The sequence below is a fragment of the Vicugna pacos genome, chromosome 5 (genome assembly GCF_048564905.1).
Source record: "Vicugna pacos chromosome 5, VicPac4, whole genome shotgun sequence".
NCBI classification, from domain to species: domain Eukaryota; kingdom Metazoa; phylum Chordata; class Mammalia; order Artiodactyla; family Camelidae; genus Vicugna; species Vicugna pacos.
This window is the reverse complement of record NC_132991.1, coordinates 76,708,640-76,727,195: the sequence shown is the minus strand read 5'-3', so window position 1 is coordinate 76,727,195 and position 18,556 is coordinate 76,708,640. Positions and strand designations below refer to the sequence as shown.

The following is an 18,556-nucleotide window of genomic DNA, read 5'->3' as shown; positions in this document are numbered from 1 at the left end:
ACTTTTAGAAATTTTTCTTAATGACAAAAAAAAAAGTCTCCTCTAACCTGCTGTGGTTCTCAAATGTGACTGCACACTGTAATTACCGTAATTACCTGGGGGAGTGTTCTAAAATATATTGATTCCTGAGCCCCACGTCAGAGATTCTGATTTAACTGGTCTGGTCTGGTGGTCATGATATTAGCACCCTAAGATGATTAGCACTGAGATCCATTCATTCATTAGAGGGTGTAGGTGGTAATTCTGTTTGTATCTTTGGGCCCGTATTTTTCATATACAAAATGAAGGGGTTAGAGCACATTATCTGTAAGCATCCTTCCAACTGGGACACTCCATGTTCATATAGGAAATCTCTTATTTAGGGATTTATAGGAAATATTGTTTCTTCCTGGTAATTTATTGGTATATGTGTGTGCATGCATGTGTGTGAAAGAAGAGCACATGTATCAGCTTTACAATGCCCTGAAATTTTTAAAAGAGGTACTTATTTTTTATCATAGAGAAACTGAGATAAATCAAAATTTCACAAAGTTATCAAGCCCTCCATTCCAACAGGTGTCAGGCATGAAGTTAGGAGAAACTGTCACATGCTTCTTGTAGGGCCGACTAGAGCAAGGAACAGGACTCTGAAACCAGGAGAGCTGTTTTTTTTTTTAATTGTCATTTGTTTATTTATTTTCACATATGTCTTAGTTCATTGGGGCTGCTATAACAGAATACCATAAACTGGTGGCTTATAACAACAGATATTGAGAAAAACATGTATCTCATAATTCTGAGGCTGAGAAGGACAAGATCTGGTATCTGGTGAGAGCCCACAGCTTGGTTCACAGACATCTGTCTTTTTGCTGTGACCTCACATGGTGAAAGGGGTGAAGAGCTCCTTGGGGTCTCTTTTTTAAGGGCATTAAATCCATTTAGAAGGGCTCCGTCTTCTACACCTAATCACCTCTCAAAGGTCCCACCTCCAAATACTACCACACTGGGGATTAGATTTTAACATACAAATTTTTGAGGGGACACAAACATTCAGTCTATAGCAACACAGGACACTGGAAAATATCAGCAAACAGCAAGTGCTCTTGTTGAAGCATGTAGGTATACAGGATAAAAGGACTTTTGATCCTACAGAAGCCTTCTTATGCTCACTTTGTATGACTGATTTGCAGCATTTTCTACAATATTCTTTTAAGTACGAGGTGTATGATATATACTGCAGTTAGACAAATCTTTCACCAATAAAGAAATAATTTTGTATTAGTTTTAAGTTAGGTCAGTTGCCAGTAATGTTTGGTTTTTCAGCTGAACAAACAATAAATTCAGGCAGCTATTTACATGTGTGGTACACTTGAAAAGAACTTTTTAGAGCAGAGAAGCCGAAGTCATTTACTCTGTCATTAGAAAGATAATGTAGCTGAGCTGAATTACCCCATTTAGGGGTGCATTTCTTCCCAAGGGAAACTACAAAGTTATTCCTCACAAGCCGACTTCACTGCCCCCACATAATTAGACACTGGGGATCAGATAAAATGCTGCTGCACTTATCACTGTGAACTACAAACTTTCAAAAAAATCTAATTACTCACTTAGATAACCAAAAAAATGCACTTTTTAGGGAAAATAACCTGTTTTGGAGAAAAGGTCATTGTATGTAACAGACAGAGGGCTTTATATCCCTGCTTTGTAACTTAGTATAAAATGAGAAAATTCACTTCATATGAATTAATTATTAAGAAATACATAAATAAGTATAACGTGCTTATAAGTGTAAAATGCCTGGCACATAGCGAGTGCTCAGTGTGTGTTAGCATTTATCATTACAGGGATGATTTATGTGGTTGTTGTTGCAAATATTACTAAACATTACTTACGAGGCTGTGGTTAAATCTTTTAAGATTAATGTAAGACCTTTTATTTTTAACCTTGCCAATTATGCTACAAAGTGGATTATCTCTGTGTGAACACTGTAGTTCTCGTTAAATTTTTTTTCTTGCTAGTTTCACCACGCAAGACATCTAGTGTCAAACAGTACTTGGCCAGGTGTTTTACTGATGTTGTAATAGTTTCATTTTATTTTATTTTTAAAGATGCTTTTCTTTTTTTAATGGTTTCACGCAGGACCTCATGCTAAGCATGTGTTCTACCACTGAGCTATTCCCTGGCCTGCTTCTTTTTCCCCTTAACGGAGACACTGGGGATTGAACCCAGGAACTCATGCATCCCAAGCATGTGCTCTACCACTGAGCTATACACCCTACCCCTGTAATAGTTTTAAATAGATGGATAGTACAAAGAAAGTGAAATGACCATTGGAGTCCCAGAAACCAGAACCTGGTAGTGAACATGGGTAGTGGGTGGTGGGCAAACTTTACAGGAAAATATTTATCTGTGAGAACCCAGATAACCAGAACCTTATGCACAAGATTCTAATGGATGCCTTTCTGCATTGTACTGGATCTCACTAAGCAATATAATATGTTCTTCACACAGTAGTAGTGTTGAGGTTCTGGGCATAAACCACTTATCACCTCAGAATAAATTTATGTTTGGGCTATGAAAATGACAAAGGTCCACAGAATAACATCTTAGAAGACCATGAAGTAATCCTGCGAATATAGTAAAGAATCAGCAGTATAATCATTATGACCTAACTGGCTGGGCAGAGTGATCGATCTTTGTTTATTTCACTGAATGCTAATATTAGGAAAGATTACCTGGGTGGCAATAGTTGCTCTTCTAGACATCTTTTTTTTTTTTTTTAATTAACCACCACCCTTGAGGGGTTGGAGGTAGTTGAAACCAACTGACCTGGGTTGAAGAGTTCCTGCGCTGCCCATGCCATCTTGTTTCTTAAGACTGTCTTTAATTTTGGTGAATGAGAAAGCACTTGCTGCCACTTCCTTTCTTAGAGCTGCTGAGTTAGTAGGGAAGGAAGTGAGGGATGTTCGGCTGAAGTCTGTCCTGTGGGGGATGGGCAGAGCTAGGCTTTTCCTCTGAGCACCAGCTTCTGCTTTTGTGGGGTTTGGTTTCCCAAGTATCTGGTTCCTCTTTATAATAGTCAATAAAATTGGTTTGAGCAGCCCTAATTCCTCTTCTGGGAACAATGACCCCAAGGTGCAGAGGGAGTGGCTAACTTTCCTCAAACACTTGGCTACAATTCTGTTAAATGTTCTTAATCTGTTTCCTGTCTATTGATAATATCTTAAAGACTATCAAATCTTAAAAAAAAAAAAAGAGGGAGTCTGATTTAAATATTGCTTCTGAGATGATGCTTTTTTTGTCTGTGTTGAAGAATATAGCTTTGAGAAAAACCTAGTTGAAGCATCCAGACACATCAGATAATAATGGTAGAATGAGAGCTTCTGATCCAGACTGGGAGTCTTTGGGAGCCCTGAGGTTGGATGTGGCTCTGCCACTAACTGACATGTTTCATCATTTGTTTTATTTGATGTTGAAAATCATGCTTATAATATTATTTTACACCGTTTGCCAGCATTACATCAGTGTCTTTGGCACTCTGGACCTTATTTGTCCAAGAACTGGAAGCTTCTGCTTCTTTAAGAATGTCTTGACTCTCTTGCTAATTGTGATCATCTTTGAAACTCTTTTCTTGTGCTGTAATATATCTAGGCTGTTTGTCTGTAGATGTCTGGGAAGTGGTGTGGTTGAGCTAAAAATATTCAGAAAGATTCAATGAAAACTTAAGTCTTCTGCCATACAAATTCTCTGATACTCTTCTCAACATATCTGTTACCATCTCAAATAGTTAGATGATCCTCTAAAGCCATATAAATATATCTTGCTGCTAATACTTTATTGCTTTAGTTTATTTTTGACTCATAATTCCATCACTGTAATTTAAGTCAAAAATCACCTTTATGCTGGAGGGCTTTTGGATCAAGGTTGCCTAGATTCAAAACCCAGTTTGGCCTTCTCTGGCTGTGTGGTTTCTGGTGAGTTTCATCATCTGTAAAATGGGGATAAAAATTACTAGTCATCACACAGGATTGATGAAATGAATAAGTAATCACACCTTAAGCCATTATTGTTTTTCTTTTCTTTAATAACAGAAAATAGGCAAAAGGAAAATATTGTCTACTATTTGCTAGGCACTGGTTGGACAATTTATGAGCCCAAGTAATCCTTCGTGAGGTAGGCATCCTTTTATTTTGGATGATTAAATTATGACTAGAAAGCTCAATCAATTGTCCTAAAGTTCACACAACTAGCAAACAGTTCAAACCCAGGTTTGTTTCTAAAGCATATGCCTTTTTCACTATACAACATAAAGAAAATTTTATTCATCTTTTCACCCCAGATTATAATGTTTCAGGATTTCCCACTTGTTACATGATTTTTTTGGGTGTATAAAAGCAAGTTTGTAACACTGTAAATCAACTATACTTAAATAAAAATTAAATTAAATTTAAAAAATAACAAAAAACAAGTGCATGATGACATCTCATGAAAAGACATGGAGGAAACAAATGCATATTACTAAGTGAAAGAAGTCAACATGAAATGGCTAAATACTGTATGATTTCAACTATAGGACATACTGGAAAATGAAGACAGTAAAATATCAGTGGCTGTCAAGGGTTAAGGGAGAAGGAACTATGAATAGGTGACACACAAATTTTTAGGGCAGTGAAACTCTATATGACACTATAATGGTGAATACAAGACATTATACATTTGCCCAAAACCATAAAATTTACAACACCAAGAGTGAACTCTATGGTAAACTATGGACTTTGGATGACAATGTGTTAATGTAGGCTCATCAGCTGTAACCAATGTACCTCTCTAGTAGGGGTGGGATACTGATAATGCGGTAAGGTTACGCATGTGTGGGGGTAGAGAGTATGTGGGAAATCTCTGTACCTTCCTCTCTAAATTTTGCAGTGAATACGAAACTTCTCTAAAAAATAGTTTATTTAAAAACAAGCACAGGGAAGAAGAGCAAATGGGGAATGGATGTAATATGAGAAAAGGCTAAGGAAAAATAATGTTTCCAAAGGAATTTAACTACTTGTCTGTCTACCTAGTATTACAGAGTGAAAAGCACCAAGACTAGGTCAGACAACTTGTGCTGACGCGCTGCTTGCTCACAAGCTGCTGGGTGACCTTCAGCAAACTTACCTCATCTTTCTGGATCTCAATTCAGATATGCTTAAAATGAGGCAGTAGAGTTGATCCCTAAATTGCCCTAGGGTCCTAAAACTTCAGCCTTGCAGCGAAGGACCCATCCCTACCTTTTTCTTCTTTCAACCCAGACCAACCTGAAACTTGTTCTTAACGCTACTGCATACTTTCTGACGGACCCACTGGGTCCTAAAACACAACAACCGTTTCCCATGACCGTGAGACTAAAGGGCAAGGGTGGAGGACTGAACTCTGAGGGGAAAAAAAAAGTGCAAGAAAACCCAGAAGTTGGACAGTAACGCGTACCAACCTGCAGAAGAAAGACTAGGCGAGGCAATGCTGACGCTTTGCAGCGACGGCGGAAGCGGGAGGAGGGTGGGGCCGAGAGCCGATTGGATGGCTGAGGGGGCGGGGCCTGCGCTGACACTCTTGGGGAGGAGTGAGGAAGGCTGCGCCGGCGTCTCTTGCCGGTTTCCGTCCTTTGGCTTCCCCTCCCCAGTGCCTGGAGGGCGGGGCGTTGGGTGTGCCGACGCCGTGTGACGTCACAAGGGGCGGGGCGGCTGGGAGGGGTCCAGCCGGCGCGCGGGCGCGTTCCGCAGTCGCTGTTTGGGACGCTGGGTTCGTGGTTGCTGGTTCTGTGCTCCGGGTTTGCTGTCACAGCCTGTTCCTTCCTGGAGCCCGGGACAGACAGGGCACGCGCCCGTGTGTGTGTCTGTGTGTGAGCGGGACTCAAGGGCGGAGGCGTCCTCTCGCTGCGTTTTTTTTCTTTTAGCCAAAAAAGGGGGCAGTTCTCACGCTTGCCTTCCTGTCGCCCTATTGGGAGTGGGGTTGGTGTGCGGAGTTGTTCGTCTTTTTTTCTTTTAAACTTGTGAGCGCTCCCCCCCCCCTTTTTTTCGGCTCAGTGCTCTCTGGGCTGGTTTCCTCGGTCCCTGACTAACCGCTTTCTGCCCCATCTCTCGCCACCCCAGCCCAAGGTCGCCCATCCGCCCTCGCCCCTGGTCCGGGTGGGTGGGAAGCTTTGTCCCGCTCCCTGCCCACTCGAGTCTCCGCATCGTAGCCGCACCTGCCTCAATATGAACGGGGTTAACGACCCCCCTCTTTTTATAAAAGATATTAAGCCCGGACTGAAAAACTTAAATGTCGTCTTTATTGTCCTGGAGATAGGTAAGTGGGGTCCGCAGCCGCTCCGCCGCCCCCTGTGCTTCACGGGGCCGGAGGGAAGGGTGCTGCCGCCGCGAGCCGGGGGCTCCCCTCCCCCTCCCCTCCCTTCTCTTTCCCCTCCCCCACCCACGTGGCCCCGTTGGCCCCAGCCGGGGCTTCAGTCCTACCTGCAGCGAGAACCTGGGGCTAGACCTCTTCCCACCTTTCAGGTGCATTGTGATCCTGGAGGAGGAGTTAGCTTTTTGGAAATCCTCATTTTCTAATATACCCCTCCCCCTTTTGATTTTTAAATCTTCACAGGACGCGTGACCAAAACCAAAGACGGCCATGAAGTGAGATCATGCAAAGTAGCAGATAAAACGGGCAGCATCACTATTTCCGTGTGGGATGAAATCGGAGGTCTTATACAGCCAGGGGATATTATTCGGTTGACCAGAGGGTAGGTGTGCATAAAAGGGTTGGGGGGGGGGTGAGAGCGCCTTCTAAGTAGGAGTCTGCGGAATTGACTGATGCCGGGGACCTTGGCAAGTTCTGAAGTTCCGCGTCTTTTCAGTGGGCTACTCCAAGGAGTTTGAGCCCCTGAATGTGGCTCAGATGTTGGACACCGTTGGGCTGTAATACCCTTCCCTTTAAAAAGCAGTCAGTTTCAGCCGAGAATCTAACCCCCACCCACAAGTCCCTCTTTACAGATTAAGTAGATTTTTAAAACACTTTTCTGAGATTACTCAATCTTTTTAGTAGACTAAGTTAAGATTAACATCATCAATATGTTCTCTTTTTCGTAAATTAATTTAATATAGTTATCATTTAGTTTTTTTCCTCCAACCCTTTCCCCTTTTTCATGACCTTTGAAATCCTGATAGTATTTTATTTGTACTCATTTAGACAGTGTGGACGTAAATTAAGGTTGTAATTGGAGAATTTAGCAGTTTTGTGGTGTCAGATTTGTACTGGGTTGTAAAAGTTAAGAGGGCAAGTTTACGATATCTGGAAGCCACATTCTCGAAAATGACTTTTTGTGCCCACTGCTGTAAGGTCAGTGTTGTACACAACCCAAAATGATACGCAGAAAATGTTTGGCAGAAGGATGTCTATGATACCTCTGTCCAAAAGAGTTAGTTGACAGATTGGCTTTCAAAAACAAACTTTTTTTTTAGTTAGTAGACTGCCTTTAAAGGCAAATCTTTATCTTAGGAAGATGAAATGCCAGAAAGGGGTCTTAAAAATAGATTTTGGAAGCTTTGTGATCAATAGAATTGTAATAATTTATTGATTATAACTATAGGAAAGGTGGGTGGAGACTGATGTTGGCATAGTAAACAGAATCTCAGAGAAGTGCTGGATCACCTTAAAAGTAGGAGCTTAGAGCCCTTTTGTATCTGACAAGTCTTACAACATCTTCAGGAAGTGAGGCGCAGAGTATTATCAAAGAAGGAAGTGAGAGTCAGGACTTAGACATTTTATTCTCATACACTGACTCATTATGACACCAGTTGTGTCTTTCAAACTTCCATATCTTTGACTAGTACAAAAGAGAATTCCTACCTGGGTGGGTATGGTGAAAACTAGCATAATCAAAGTTCTTTGGCTGCCAAAGTATTTCATCCAGTGATTAAAAGTATTTTATACAGCATCACATTTCAATTATTTCATAGTTTGTAGTCACAGAAAATATATAGATGTGTCCATCAAAAAAATTGTGGAAAAACTAAGTTCAGTAGCCATGCAGTGTATATAGGGTTTTAAGGAGTATAGTTACCAAAGAAAACCAAAGAAACTGTTTTCTAACATCAGTGTGACCTTGAAGTTATTACATTTTATCAACTTCCTTTTCTGTAAAATGGGAATAATTATACCTTACTTACTAAAGTAACACATCCAGCAGAGTCTGGTCCATTGTAAGGCCCTTTAATTCTGATTTAATCTAAGAAAAATCACTTGAAGAAAGGCATACATCTCAATAATGGTAATTTGAATATTGACGTGTTTATGAGAAAACGCTGCAAACACTGATCTCATTCCGGAAATAAGTGAAAGTTAAATGTTTTAGTTACAGTAACTTTAAATTTTCTCTCAAAATAAGCATAAATTTTTACTTTAGGAAGGTGAAATATTAGTGCACTGACTCCTAAGTCACTTTTTGTATAATTTAAAAGTGGTCATTGGAGTCTTTAATAAATAACCCTTACTGAATGAAGAGAAATATATAACATGGAACTAGCAAATTTTTATTAATCTGTGTTAAAAGATGAACTATACCTAAGTTAAGCAATATTTGGTTATAATTTATCATTCTAAATCATGCCGTTACCATAGTAGTTGTACAAAAACCACTGAAAACCAAGCCTTGGGCTTATTTTATAATATTGATTAACTTACATTTTTCTTAGATTTGTGTGTAGAATTATTTTATCTAATGATGCTGTCTGCATTCAGAATGGTTTAGAGTAAATAATAGTTTAGCCAAGTTGGTGCTAAAAATTGTCAATTTGGAAAAGCAGGTAGGTAAAGATTTGTGATCTTAATTTTTTAGCCCATTGATTAAATTTTACTAAATTTTCAGTAGCTTAGGAACAACACATACTAGCCTATGTTGTTTTATGGAGGCAGGGGAAAAACCGTATATCAGTACTGATAAACCAAGCAAATGAGTGTGAAAGTAAACACTATGGTGTAAATTTTATATGTCCTTTGACTAAAAAGTAAATTCTGCTTCATCCTCTGCAATTTCAAAGTTCTCCCTTTGTTAATTGACTAAAGATGTGATCTTTGGAGAAAACAATGCTTGCTCTGCAGAAAGACTTCTATTTTCTAGAGTTATTTATTGTTTAGATAGTTATGTCAAAATTTGGCAGTAGAACTTTCTTTGTATTATTCCTTAGTAAGTAACAAGTTAATCAAAAATTAGCTTAATTGTATTTGATTTACTATGTAGACACACAGTTTGATCCCCACCTGCACCCGAATACAGAAAATACAGTATAAAGATTTACTTGATTTAAGTAGAAGGGAATATACATATTTCCAAAGAACTGATGTTTCTTTTCTTTCTAGGTATGCATCCATGTGGAAAGGATGTCTGACGCTTTATACTGGAAGGGGTGGAGAACTTCAAAAAATTGGGGAGTAAGTATTAAGATGCATTTCATGTAATTGAATAAATTACAAACTATATCTACAGAATAACTCGTAGGTATCAACTATAAACATCTTCCTTGGCTTTTTTTGGCTGGTAAACTGAATGCCTGCAGCAGGTTAACTATAAAAATAACTGCATATATGTGCTAGTTTAACAGCTGTCAATACCGTTCCTTATGGTTGAGAATGTCAGTTTTTCCTGGCAAAGGGCATTAAGAAACTGCCCTTGAGACATTCCCTAGGGACCATTTCTGTAGGCTTTGGGAATGTGTATCTTTCAGGCATCACAACTGCCATTTGAAGTAAGTTCTGTCTTCAGGTGAATTGCCAAATAAGAAGCTGTGTATGGATTTTAAGCCATACATTTAATTTTTCTTTTTCTCTGTTTATGGGTGAATATGTACCCATCTGTAAAAGGACTTGCAGCAATGACAGTTGAAGTCCTTTATTTATCTACAGTCTACGGGCCTTACAGGCAGCTGCAATGGACGCTTCCTTAAACCACTGGTAATCTCTACCCTGGGGGATCCATCCTCTGTAAGCCTCCATTCAGGTCTAGATGTTTGGGATGTTCTCATAAAGTGTGGTGTAGGCAACGAGAAATCATAAAGTTCATCCTGTTTGGTTAATGCCTAAGACATCTACTTAATGCCTGTCAAAATAGAGGAGAAAGAAGGGAGGGAGGGAGGAAGGAAAGGAAGGAAGAAAGAAAGGAAGAAAGAAAGAAAGAATCTCTTATACTGCAAGGATAAGATATGTGGGGAAAATACACAATCTTGCTAGCTTTCAAAGATCAGAAACTGGTAACACTGCCTTTGCTAGAAGGAAAACTAGGACTCAACTTATGTTCATATTTAGAACAGTCTTAGAGCAATGTGTTATGAGAGATCTTAGCATCAATGTTACAGAAAGATTTAGGATCCTGTGCCGATCTTGTAGAGAAGTGTTTGTAATAATGGAGGTTGGTTATGTGAAGAACCACTGGAGGTTACTCAACACTTAGTGACTTTGTCAAAGTTAGTTTAGGATTTACCAAAACTGGTTGTAATTTATTTGTGGGGTCAGAAGCTAAGAAAATGCTTATGGTTAATGTTAATTAATATACACCATAGTCAGCTGATGAGAAGCATTAGGATAAACAGTTGCCTTGATAGCCAGTTGTTTTTATTCATGCCTGCAGCATCCACTTTTAACCTTGAATGATTATCTTTGCAGATTCACAGTGATTGGTCAAAGAGGGACTGGATGAGAGTGTGTGGGTGGATCAGTGCAAATCCATCACCACTGCTGGAAAAACCACTCTGGAACCCTAAACATGGTTCGGTGGCATCAGCCTATGTGGAAAAACAGGACAAAGATGTGTTTCTGAGTCCTTGATCTTTGACATTTATTTTTTGCAGTAGAGAAGAGTTAGAATACAAAATAGAATGTTCTAAACATTATAGCAATCAGATATTTGATTTTCTTATGCAACATAAGCATTTAGGAAGTTTCTGTTGTAAATGAATTTAGTTAGCATGTCGCTGTTTGATTAATTCATTTGACATCTAAATTCTTCATTCCTGTAAGTTATGCATGTTATGTAAAGAAAGGTTGATTATTTCAGAAGTCATTCATATTGTCCTTTGTTGTCTTTCAGATTTTGTATGGTTTATTCTGAAGTGCCAAATTTCAGTGAACCTAACCCAGATTACCGAGGACAACAGAACAAAGGGGTAATTAATCCAAATGTACTGTCTGTTTTTGTGGTTAGGCTAAATTTGACTGTGTACTATAATTCTATGGCTAGGATGCCAAACCTTTTATAACTTGGGTATAATGAAGATAGTTTTTTAAAAAAAATCCTTTTAAATAATTTCCATTCTGTATATCCTGTGAGTGTATATTAAATATACCATCAGCTCTCCGTATCCATGGATTATTCAGCCAACCAGGATTGGTTCTAGTGCAGAACCCTCCTATACAGAGGGCTGACTGTAGTGCACCATTTATACAAGGGGCTTGAACATCTTCTGATTTTGGTATCTAGGGGGTCCTGGAACCAATCCCCCGGTGTACTGAGGAACGCCTGTATATGCCACTTAGCAGTTAGCACTTTAGACGAGTGGGGAGTAATATCAGGAAATACAGTAAGATGTAATAGAAGTTGTGAAAGGTCTGGGAACATTCCTGAATATTTTAACATGGAGAGGACTTGGATAAATCTTTTAAAAAATTATTTTTAAAAATCCTTGAAAGTTAAAAAAAGAATTGCTACATGTTATAAATGCTTTTTTTTTTTTTTGAATCTTCATTTGATTAAATGAAAACTTCTTTTTAGGCACACAGTGAACAGAAGAATAATTCCATGAGTAGTAATATGGGTACAGGTACATTTGGACCAGTGGGTAAGATCTTCTTTTGCATATTTGTGATCAGGTGTAAGAATTAAGGGAATATATCTTATGAAAGGTTTAGAGGAAAAAACATTGTCTTTAGGCATAAATTGGTGCTAAAGGGAACTACTGTGAAACAGGGAATTCTCAAGTAACTGATTTTCTAGAAAGCAGATACCCTCTTAAGCTAATTTATTGAGCACATTCTGTATTTAAACATTTGGGCTAGTTACTGGGAATGCAGTGATGAACATTGGCTAATAATAAGAAATCTAAGTTTTGGTGATGCATTATGTTGTTTCCCATTGAATTTTACAAAATTTCTGTAATCTAGTGATTGTTTATAATGCAGGATAACTGGTTATTTTTGTGTACTGAAAGCAGTTTATCTTCAGACGAATAGTTCACCTTAATTTTTCACATGCTGATAGCTGCCTCTTTAAAAGATTAGCCTTTACCCCTCAGATACCCTCAAATGTCAATGTCTTGCATCCCTGTTAAAAGTCTTTTGAAGTCTTTATTCTTAAAGGCCTGAGGAAAAGTCTTTTGTGATTGGCGTTCATTAGGGAGCTGAAGTTTTACCTGACCTGTTGGCTACACATTTTGGCACAGCTGATGATCATCACATTATGGGAAATTTTCTTTTCCTTTAGATAGTTAGAATCACATTGTCTCTTTTGAAACATTAACCTTATTTGAACCAAGTGCCAACACTTATATACCATTTTGCCCTTTTCTTTGTTTCTTTTTCTGTTACAGTGTAGGTAGTGCATTATCTATGCTTTTTTTCCTACTTTACTCATCTCATTCTAGTACCTAAGTTGCTCTTTTTTCCTCTCCCTAGCATCAAGTTAATGTACAATAATTTTACATTTGGAAAAACCTGGAACTCATGAGTTTTTTTCCAGTAGTTTAAAATTAAAAGTGTTTGTTTTCCTTAATATTACTTGTAAGCATTAATAGCATGGGTTAGAACTTCAAATAGATATACTTCTATAGATCAGTATCTGAAAATGGTGATGATTTTTTTATATTCTTTTTTAGGAAACGGGGTTCAAACTGGCCCAGAAGCAAGGGGATGCCAGTTTTCATATGCTGGTAGAAGCAATGGCCGGGGACCTATAAATCCACAGCTACCAGGAACAGCTGATAATCAAACAGTCATGACGACAATAAGTAATGGCAGGGACCCTCGGAGAGCCTTTAAAAGATGACCTATGCCAAATACTCACATGCGGTCTTTAAACTACGTGCCCTACTTGAACACTTACTGCACTTTTATTTATTGTTAACTGTGAAGACTGTCCTTTATCGGTTTCCTCTTACATTTTTGGTTTGTTAATGAGTGATTTGTTTTTTATAGCAAAATTATTAAGCTGCTCAAGTCTCCTATTGAAGAACAGGAACACTCTGAAGAATAGGGGCATTTATTTCTAGAGCAAAAAGATCTTTGGATATCCTCTAAAAAACCTGCACCCATTTCATGGGTGAGTTACTTAAGACATCAGCATTTTAGCCTCTATGAGTCTATCTTCTGTATAAATTTTGTAATATTTGAAATAAGGCTCAGTGGGACATATTCTTTTGTCTTAAATTCAGATATTGCCAACTAAAGCAATAACCACCAAAAAAACAAAAACTTGGTCAATGCTAACAGCAATTTGAGTGTTCATGACTCCAGGAATTCTTTATTGAGTGACTGCCATTGAGATTTTCCAAGGACTGAATCATCCTAAACTCTTGTTTTATTATCAAAAAACATGTTCTTTATTGGAATTATGAAACAGAATGTGATCTGCATTACAGCAAGACATTTTTAGAAGAAAGCTACATTTATTTTAGGGTAGTCTTATTAATATTTATTAGCTTCGTGCATTACACTGAGTGCAAATTGAAAACTGAGGCCTTGAATGTTTGTTTTTTGAAACTACTGTGTTAAATATTGCAGTTTAATTTGAGGGAGTTATGAAGTCATAATAAACATTAACCTAATTATTTTTACAAATTATGGTAGATAAATATAGTGAAGGCAGTTCAAATTGAATTCATGTAGAAATATGTAATCTTGATTTATAGAGTCCTGGGTATTTGCAGAAACTCAGCCTGGAGTGAAAATCCTAGGTATTTACTTTATTTGAAGGGAGTGTGTGTGTGTTTATTGTCAAAGTTTCTGAACACATTTCACAAAGCCTTATCAGCAAAAATTAAGAAATGGCTCTCTCAAAGAAGTGAATACAGCTTTATGTAGAAATGGAAAGGCAGAATGTATTTATGTGTTGTAAGTGGTCTCCAGTTCCACTTTTTACTGTAGGGTGGATAACTGGTAAATTTTTCCTTTGTTAGAATTCAGCTCTTCTTCAACGTTATCTCTTGAATAAAACTTGCATTAATGTTAACAGACCTATCTTATTTTTACTCTTTTAATGATTTACAGTGGAGAGCCAGTACATTTTACTCTTAATTATGATGATGACTTCAGCCTGCTGACTACTTAGCTCTGTGTTTGTCACTTTGTTATTGTTTATAGTACTTCAGTAGCTGAAGATTAAGTTTTATAGAAGTAAGTTTTTCCTTTATTCATGCACTGATGATTATAGTTAATTTGGCTTGTGACTAGTATTTTCTTAAGATGTTCACAAAATTACAGATGATCGGGGTAAAAAAATATTATAAATTAGTACATAATTTAAAAAATCTAATTAGAGGTAGGAGCACTAGCACTGAGTTATTTGTGGGAGATTATAGTGTTAGAGGTGATTTTAAAAGAAAGAATTTTAGAGTTTTGGAAAATGAAAATGTAAGATGAGTTGCTGAGCTTCCAATCCTTGCCTAATTTTCTCTTCATCTGTGATGTTGGGCAAGTTATTCCACTTGAAACCTCTGTAAGCCTTAGGTTCCAAAACTATAAAAACAAGTAAGTAAGTAATATTACCACTCTGTAGAGTTATTTAAGATTTTCCATGTGAATGATTGGAATGATTTCTGGCACGTAATAAGCAGTTAAATGTTTGTTGTCTAATCATACCTCAAGAACAGAAAAAAATGCAGGGTTAGGTGTGGAAGTATTGTTACCCTTTAACATGTTGCGATTAACTAGAGAAAGATGTTCTGTTTTACTTTTGTAGTTGACACTTGCCTCAGTAATTTAATCTTGTTGTTCTGTGTTCTTTATCATTGATTAACAGATTTCTTTTTTCTTAAGGGAAGCCTTCAAAACCAAAGCAAAGTGAGTTACAATCCATAATGAATATTTGCCTTCCAGCCCGCTTGGACAGTACTCATCAAGAAGTTAAGAGGAAGAAGTTTCCTGCCTTCCTCCTTCCTGGCACTTTCAGCTATCTACTTTTAAACAAGTTTAAACACCTACAGAACACATAAGCCATTTAGTATAGAGAAACACACTACTAGGTTTGGGTCCCATTTTATTTCTACAAAACAGTTCTGAAGTGGATTGAAATCTCATCAGGCAGGGGGCCTGTCTTATCTGGGTAGGTTCTTTGGGGAGTTGCTACAGTACAGAAATGGAAAGATGAAACCCACAGGGCCAGATAATGATGCGTAATAGTAAAGGCTGCAGTATGCTTTCCTGTGAACATTTAGACACGTTTTCCTATGTTTTACCAGCTCGCTCTTTGCTTTGTTCCTGTAGTTTTCGTATTCTATATTTGAGGACAGTTTAACTTGAGGAAGGCCTAAATATTTGTATCACTAAGTATTTGTCACTTGGATTTTTATCATTTAACATTTTAAGAGAGTTTTCTGAGTTGAGTAATAATGCCAAGGGAATGATACTAAAAACACGTAGATGTGATGTTAGCAAAAAAAAAAAAAACAGTCTATGTTATCTAAAGAACATTTAAAGTATTGGAAGGTGGTTAACTGGCCCTAAAGTTTTCTCAGAAGGTACAAATTGAGAGTATTTTACATCAGTTTTAAGACACAGTGGCAGTTGTTAGATTTTATGTGGCTCTAACATTCCAGTTCAGTTGCTGACATGACTTCCATTTTCTTCTACCTCAATAATACCATTAAGTATCATAATGTCCCGTAATGGCTGTTTGCTCCAAGCAGTTTTAGGCTGCTGCGACTCTTAAGAGACATATATTTGAAAGGTTCTAGAGACAACTAACTGGAAAACCATGTGAAAGCAGTATCCACACGGAGCACTTTCCAAAGTCCGTTCTTACCTCTAGACTTGTTCTTGGGATAACTTGCCCTATGACGGCTTTTTGTTTGTTTAATCTAATTTTCCTTCTCTTGTTTTACCCCCTATCTGATGAGCGTGAACATTTTTAGTAGGAAAAGAGGGTGACAGTTCTCTGGTATGGGTTTTATGACAGGAGTAAAGCAGATGTACTTAGCCATAGTGAAGACCAGTGAAGTATGCTTCTGAGGAAATCTAATTGTGACCTGTCATGAGTATGTTAGGATTTGAGGGAGAAGCTAGAAAACACTTTAATTTCCAAGTATATTCAAGTTTTCCCCCCAAATTCCTTGAGGTTTACTTTATTAGGGATGCCACCAAAATTTGTATTCGAATACCGTGACACATTACTCCAGGTTTCAGAGCTAAAGAGTACAATGTTGTTTGTTAAAGCACCGATCACAGACTAAGGAACAGACAAGAGAATCAAGTCGAGCATGTTTCCAAAGATGTTACTAAGAGCCATTTACCACTATGAGAATTTGTATGATGTAAAGAAAATGAACATTTCAACAAGTTTGACAAGTAGACATTTAAGCCTTTTGAAAGGACTTGATAGGTAATACACAATTTTATTGCGACTCTCCATAGTTTTAAGAACATGCCTACTGAGAGCTTGGAGACTAGCTGCTGAATTATATGAGAGCCCTGGTCTCTTAAGACTTGACACCACAGTCCTCATGGGCACATCATGTTTATTGTCTCACACCCTCAACTGAAGGAAGGACTGTTGATGAGTCTTTAAAAACCAGTTCTTTAACCATTTTCAACCAACAATTTAAGTACATTTTTTCTATTTCTTGTCACCAAAATTTATGCTACTGGAGATAGAAGAGATAGTCCAATTTCTTAGTTCACATATTGAAAATATGTTGAATAAAATTCTCAAAGAATAGTTTATAAACCTTGAGATTCTCCCCAGGAACTTGTTAGAGATACACATGACTTTTCTGCTCAGAAGGATAATTTATAAGTGGGAGAGGTGCAGTTGAAACAAAGGCCTGGAAGATGTTTGTTTTCTGCCTTAATATCTCTCATTAATACAGAAGTAACTTTGTTTTGAAATATATATACACACATACACATACCAGTTTATCTTTATGGGGCTAGAATATACCAAGGTTCTGGATTATAAAACGTGGAAAAATTACTTAAAAGCATATAATTCCAGAGGTCAGAATTAATGGGTAAAGCGTAGTTTCAAGCAGAATAGAGTTTTGAGTATGGCCTCTGAATATGAGCACTGTAAGTTTTGACTTAGGTTCAAATAGAATATATTAAAATCAGATTATCCATAGTGCAGTTGCCTAGCTTCATCTGGACCTGTGTAGACCGAAGTGAAAATGAGCCTTTTCACTGAAGCTTTCTGTTTAAAAAATTAAAATAGATTTTATTACTGCTTATTTCAGCAAATGTTTGCAGCATCTTACACCTTCCTCATATCTCCCAGAGCATTCGTCAGTTCCCTGCTTTGTTATGTGGAGAGATGCTGGCCAAATTGAAAAATGGGGCTGGAGGCAGGATAAACATTCCTGAGAATGCCTGTAGAACCTGCCACTTACAGATCTCAATCCTGTTCTGTACAGAGGGGCAGATATCATTAAAATTTTCCATATATAAGTAACATTACAAGACATGAACTTGACTGCCACATGGGGCCTAGTCTTTTGTTTCAAATGTGTATAACCCCAGTCGGAAGCTGAGTAAGACCTCTGACCTAAGTCTGGACTGCTTAAGGATAGACTAAACCCAATGAAAACGAAGTCGTCAGCACGACTAGTGCCATCTACTGGGTGATTACTATATTGTTTCAGTAGTTTAGGAATCTGGCTTAATGTGGGGAAAAGCTTCCATTATTCAACTGGATAAAATGTTTTGATGGGTTAAGCATGATATAGAAGATCATTAAGGAGAAGTTGGGCTGTCTGTTTAGTTCTAGTTTATGAACAGGCAACACTGATGTCAAAAGTAAATTCCCCTTAGTTAAGCAGGTTTATTAAACAACTGCCCCTAAAGTTACAGAAAATACGGGAATTGTTGCCAGGTTTTGTATTCTTGTTAGAGTTGTCAATAATACTGATGGGAAGTGTATAAACTGTTAAAAATACCTTTGGGTGGGTGGTGGTTGGGTAAGAACCGTTGAAGTAGAACACGAAAAAGCCCTTAGAAATTGTATTCCTTTACTAAGTGGTATTTTGTCAAATCCTGGCCAGGTGACTGCTGCTGTTCTTGGAGTTATGTTAGCTTTGCAGAACATAACCTATTTGAAATGCCAGATACAATGTGCATTGCTGGAAAGAATATCATTTTGAGCTGAAGGGATCTTGGTTTCAGTCCTAGATCTAATATTTACTGGCTCTATGACCTTGAGCTTTGTTATAAAATGAGGATATTGGGGCTATATACTGGCAGGGCTCTGAGAACTATCTGAGTCAATGTATGCAAAACATCTGTTCCATATCTAGGGCTCAGCAAATGCTATGCTCTTTCCCCATGAGCAATGGAAATGAGGCAAATACTGGTCGTTTCTCCA

The 18,556-nt window shown here is 37.8% G+C and overlaps 1 protein-coding gene, 1 long non-coding RNA gene and 1 other non-coding gene across 9 annotated transcripts in view; 1 reads left to right on the top strand and 2 right to left on the bottom strand.

Annotated features, from left to right (window-relative positions):
* The window catches only part of LOC116280555 (uncharacterized), a 72,449-nt gene extending 66,780 nt beyond the window's left edge, over positions 1 to 5,669 (bottom strand). For all 5 annotated transcript variants that reach the window (XR_012072848.1, XR_012072847.1, XR_012072844.1 and 2 more), the window contains exons 1-2: positions 5,456 to 5,669; positions 3,875 to 3,967 (exon numbers count right to left, since the gene is read on the bottom strand). This is a non-coding gene — a long non-coding RNA (uncharacterized lncRNA). The remainder of the gene's footprint in view (positions 1 to 3,874; positions 3,968 to 5,455) is intronic.
* TRNAP-GGG (transfer RNA proline (anticodon GGG)) lies at positions 2,184 to 2,255 on the bottom strand. The gene has a single exon. It is a non-coding gene; the product is annotated as a tRNA-Pro (tRNA).
* Positions 5,670 to 5,742: 73 nt separating the features above from the next.
* Positions 5,743 to 14,215, top strand: NABP1 (nucleic acid binding protein 1). Of its 3 annotated transcripts, none has more exons than XM_031678050.2 (6): positions 5,743 to 5,849; positions 6,607 to 6,745; positions 9,361 to 9,432; positions 11,084 to 11,159; positions 11,765 to 11,831; positions 12,864 to 14,215. In XM_031678050.2, the coding sequence occupies exons 3-6, from the start codon at positions 9,371 to 9,373 to the stop codon at positions 13,031 to 13,033; spliced, it is 375 nt and encodes a 124-aa protein (XP_031533910.1). In that variant the 5' UTR covers positions 5,743 to 5,849; positions 6,607 to 6,745; positions 9,361 to 9,370; the 3' UTR covers positions 13,034 to 14,215. The 3 variants fall into 3 exon arrangements, with proteins under 3 accessions (XP_031533910.1, XP_072817676.1, XP_031533911.1); XM_072961575.1 differs by having other exon boundaries at positions 5,748 to 6,309; XM_031678051.2 differs by having other exon boundaries at positions 5,756 to 5,837.
* Positions 14,216 to 18,556: the final 4,341 nt, after the last annotated feature.

Bases quoted from the DNA above. Each gene is read 5' to 3' on its own strand.
- NABP1 (XM_072961575.1), top strand. From the start codon at position 6,219: ATGAACGGGGTTAACGACCCCCCTCTTTTTATAAAAGATATTAAGCCC. The intron at 9,433-11,083 runs GTAAGTATTAAG...GTTGTCTTTCAG, and splicing joins GAACTTCAAAAAATTGGGGA to ATTTTGTATGGTTTATTCTG. The intron at 11,160-11,764 runs GTAATTAATCCA...ACTTCTTTTTAG, and splicing joins GAGGACAACAGAACAAAGGG to GCACACAGTGAACAGAAGAA.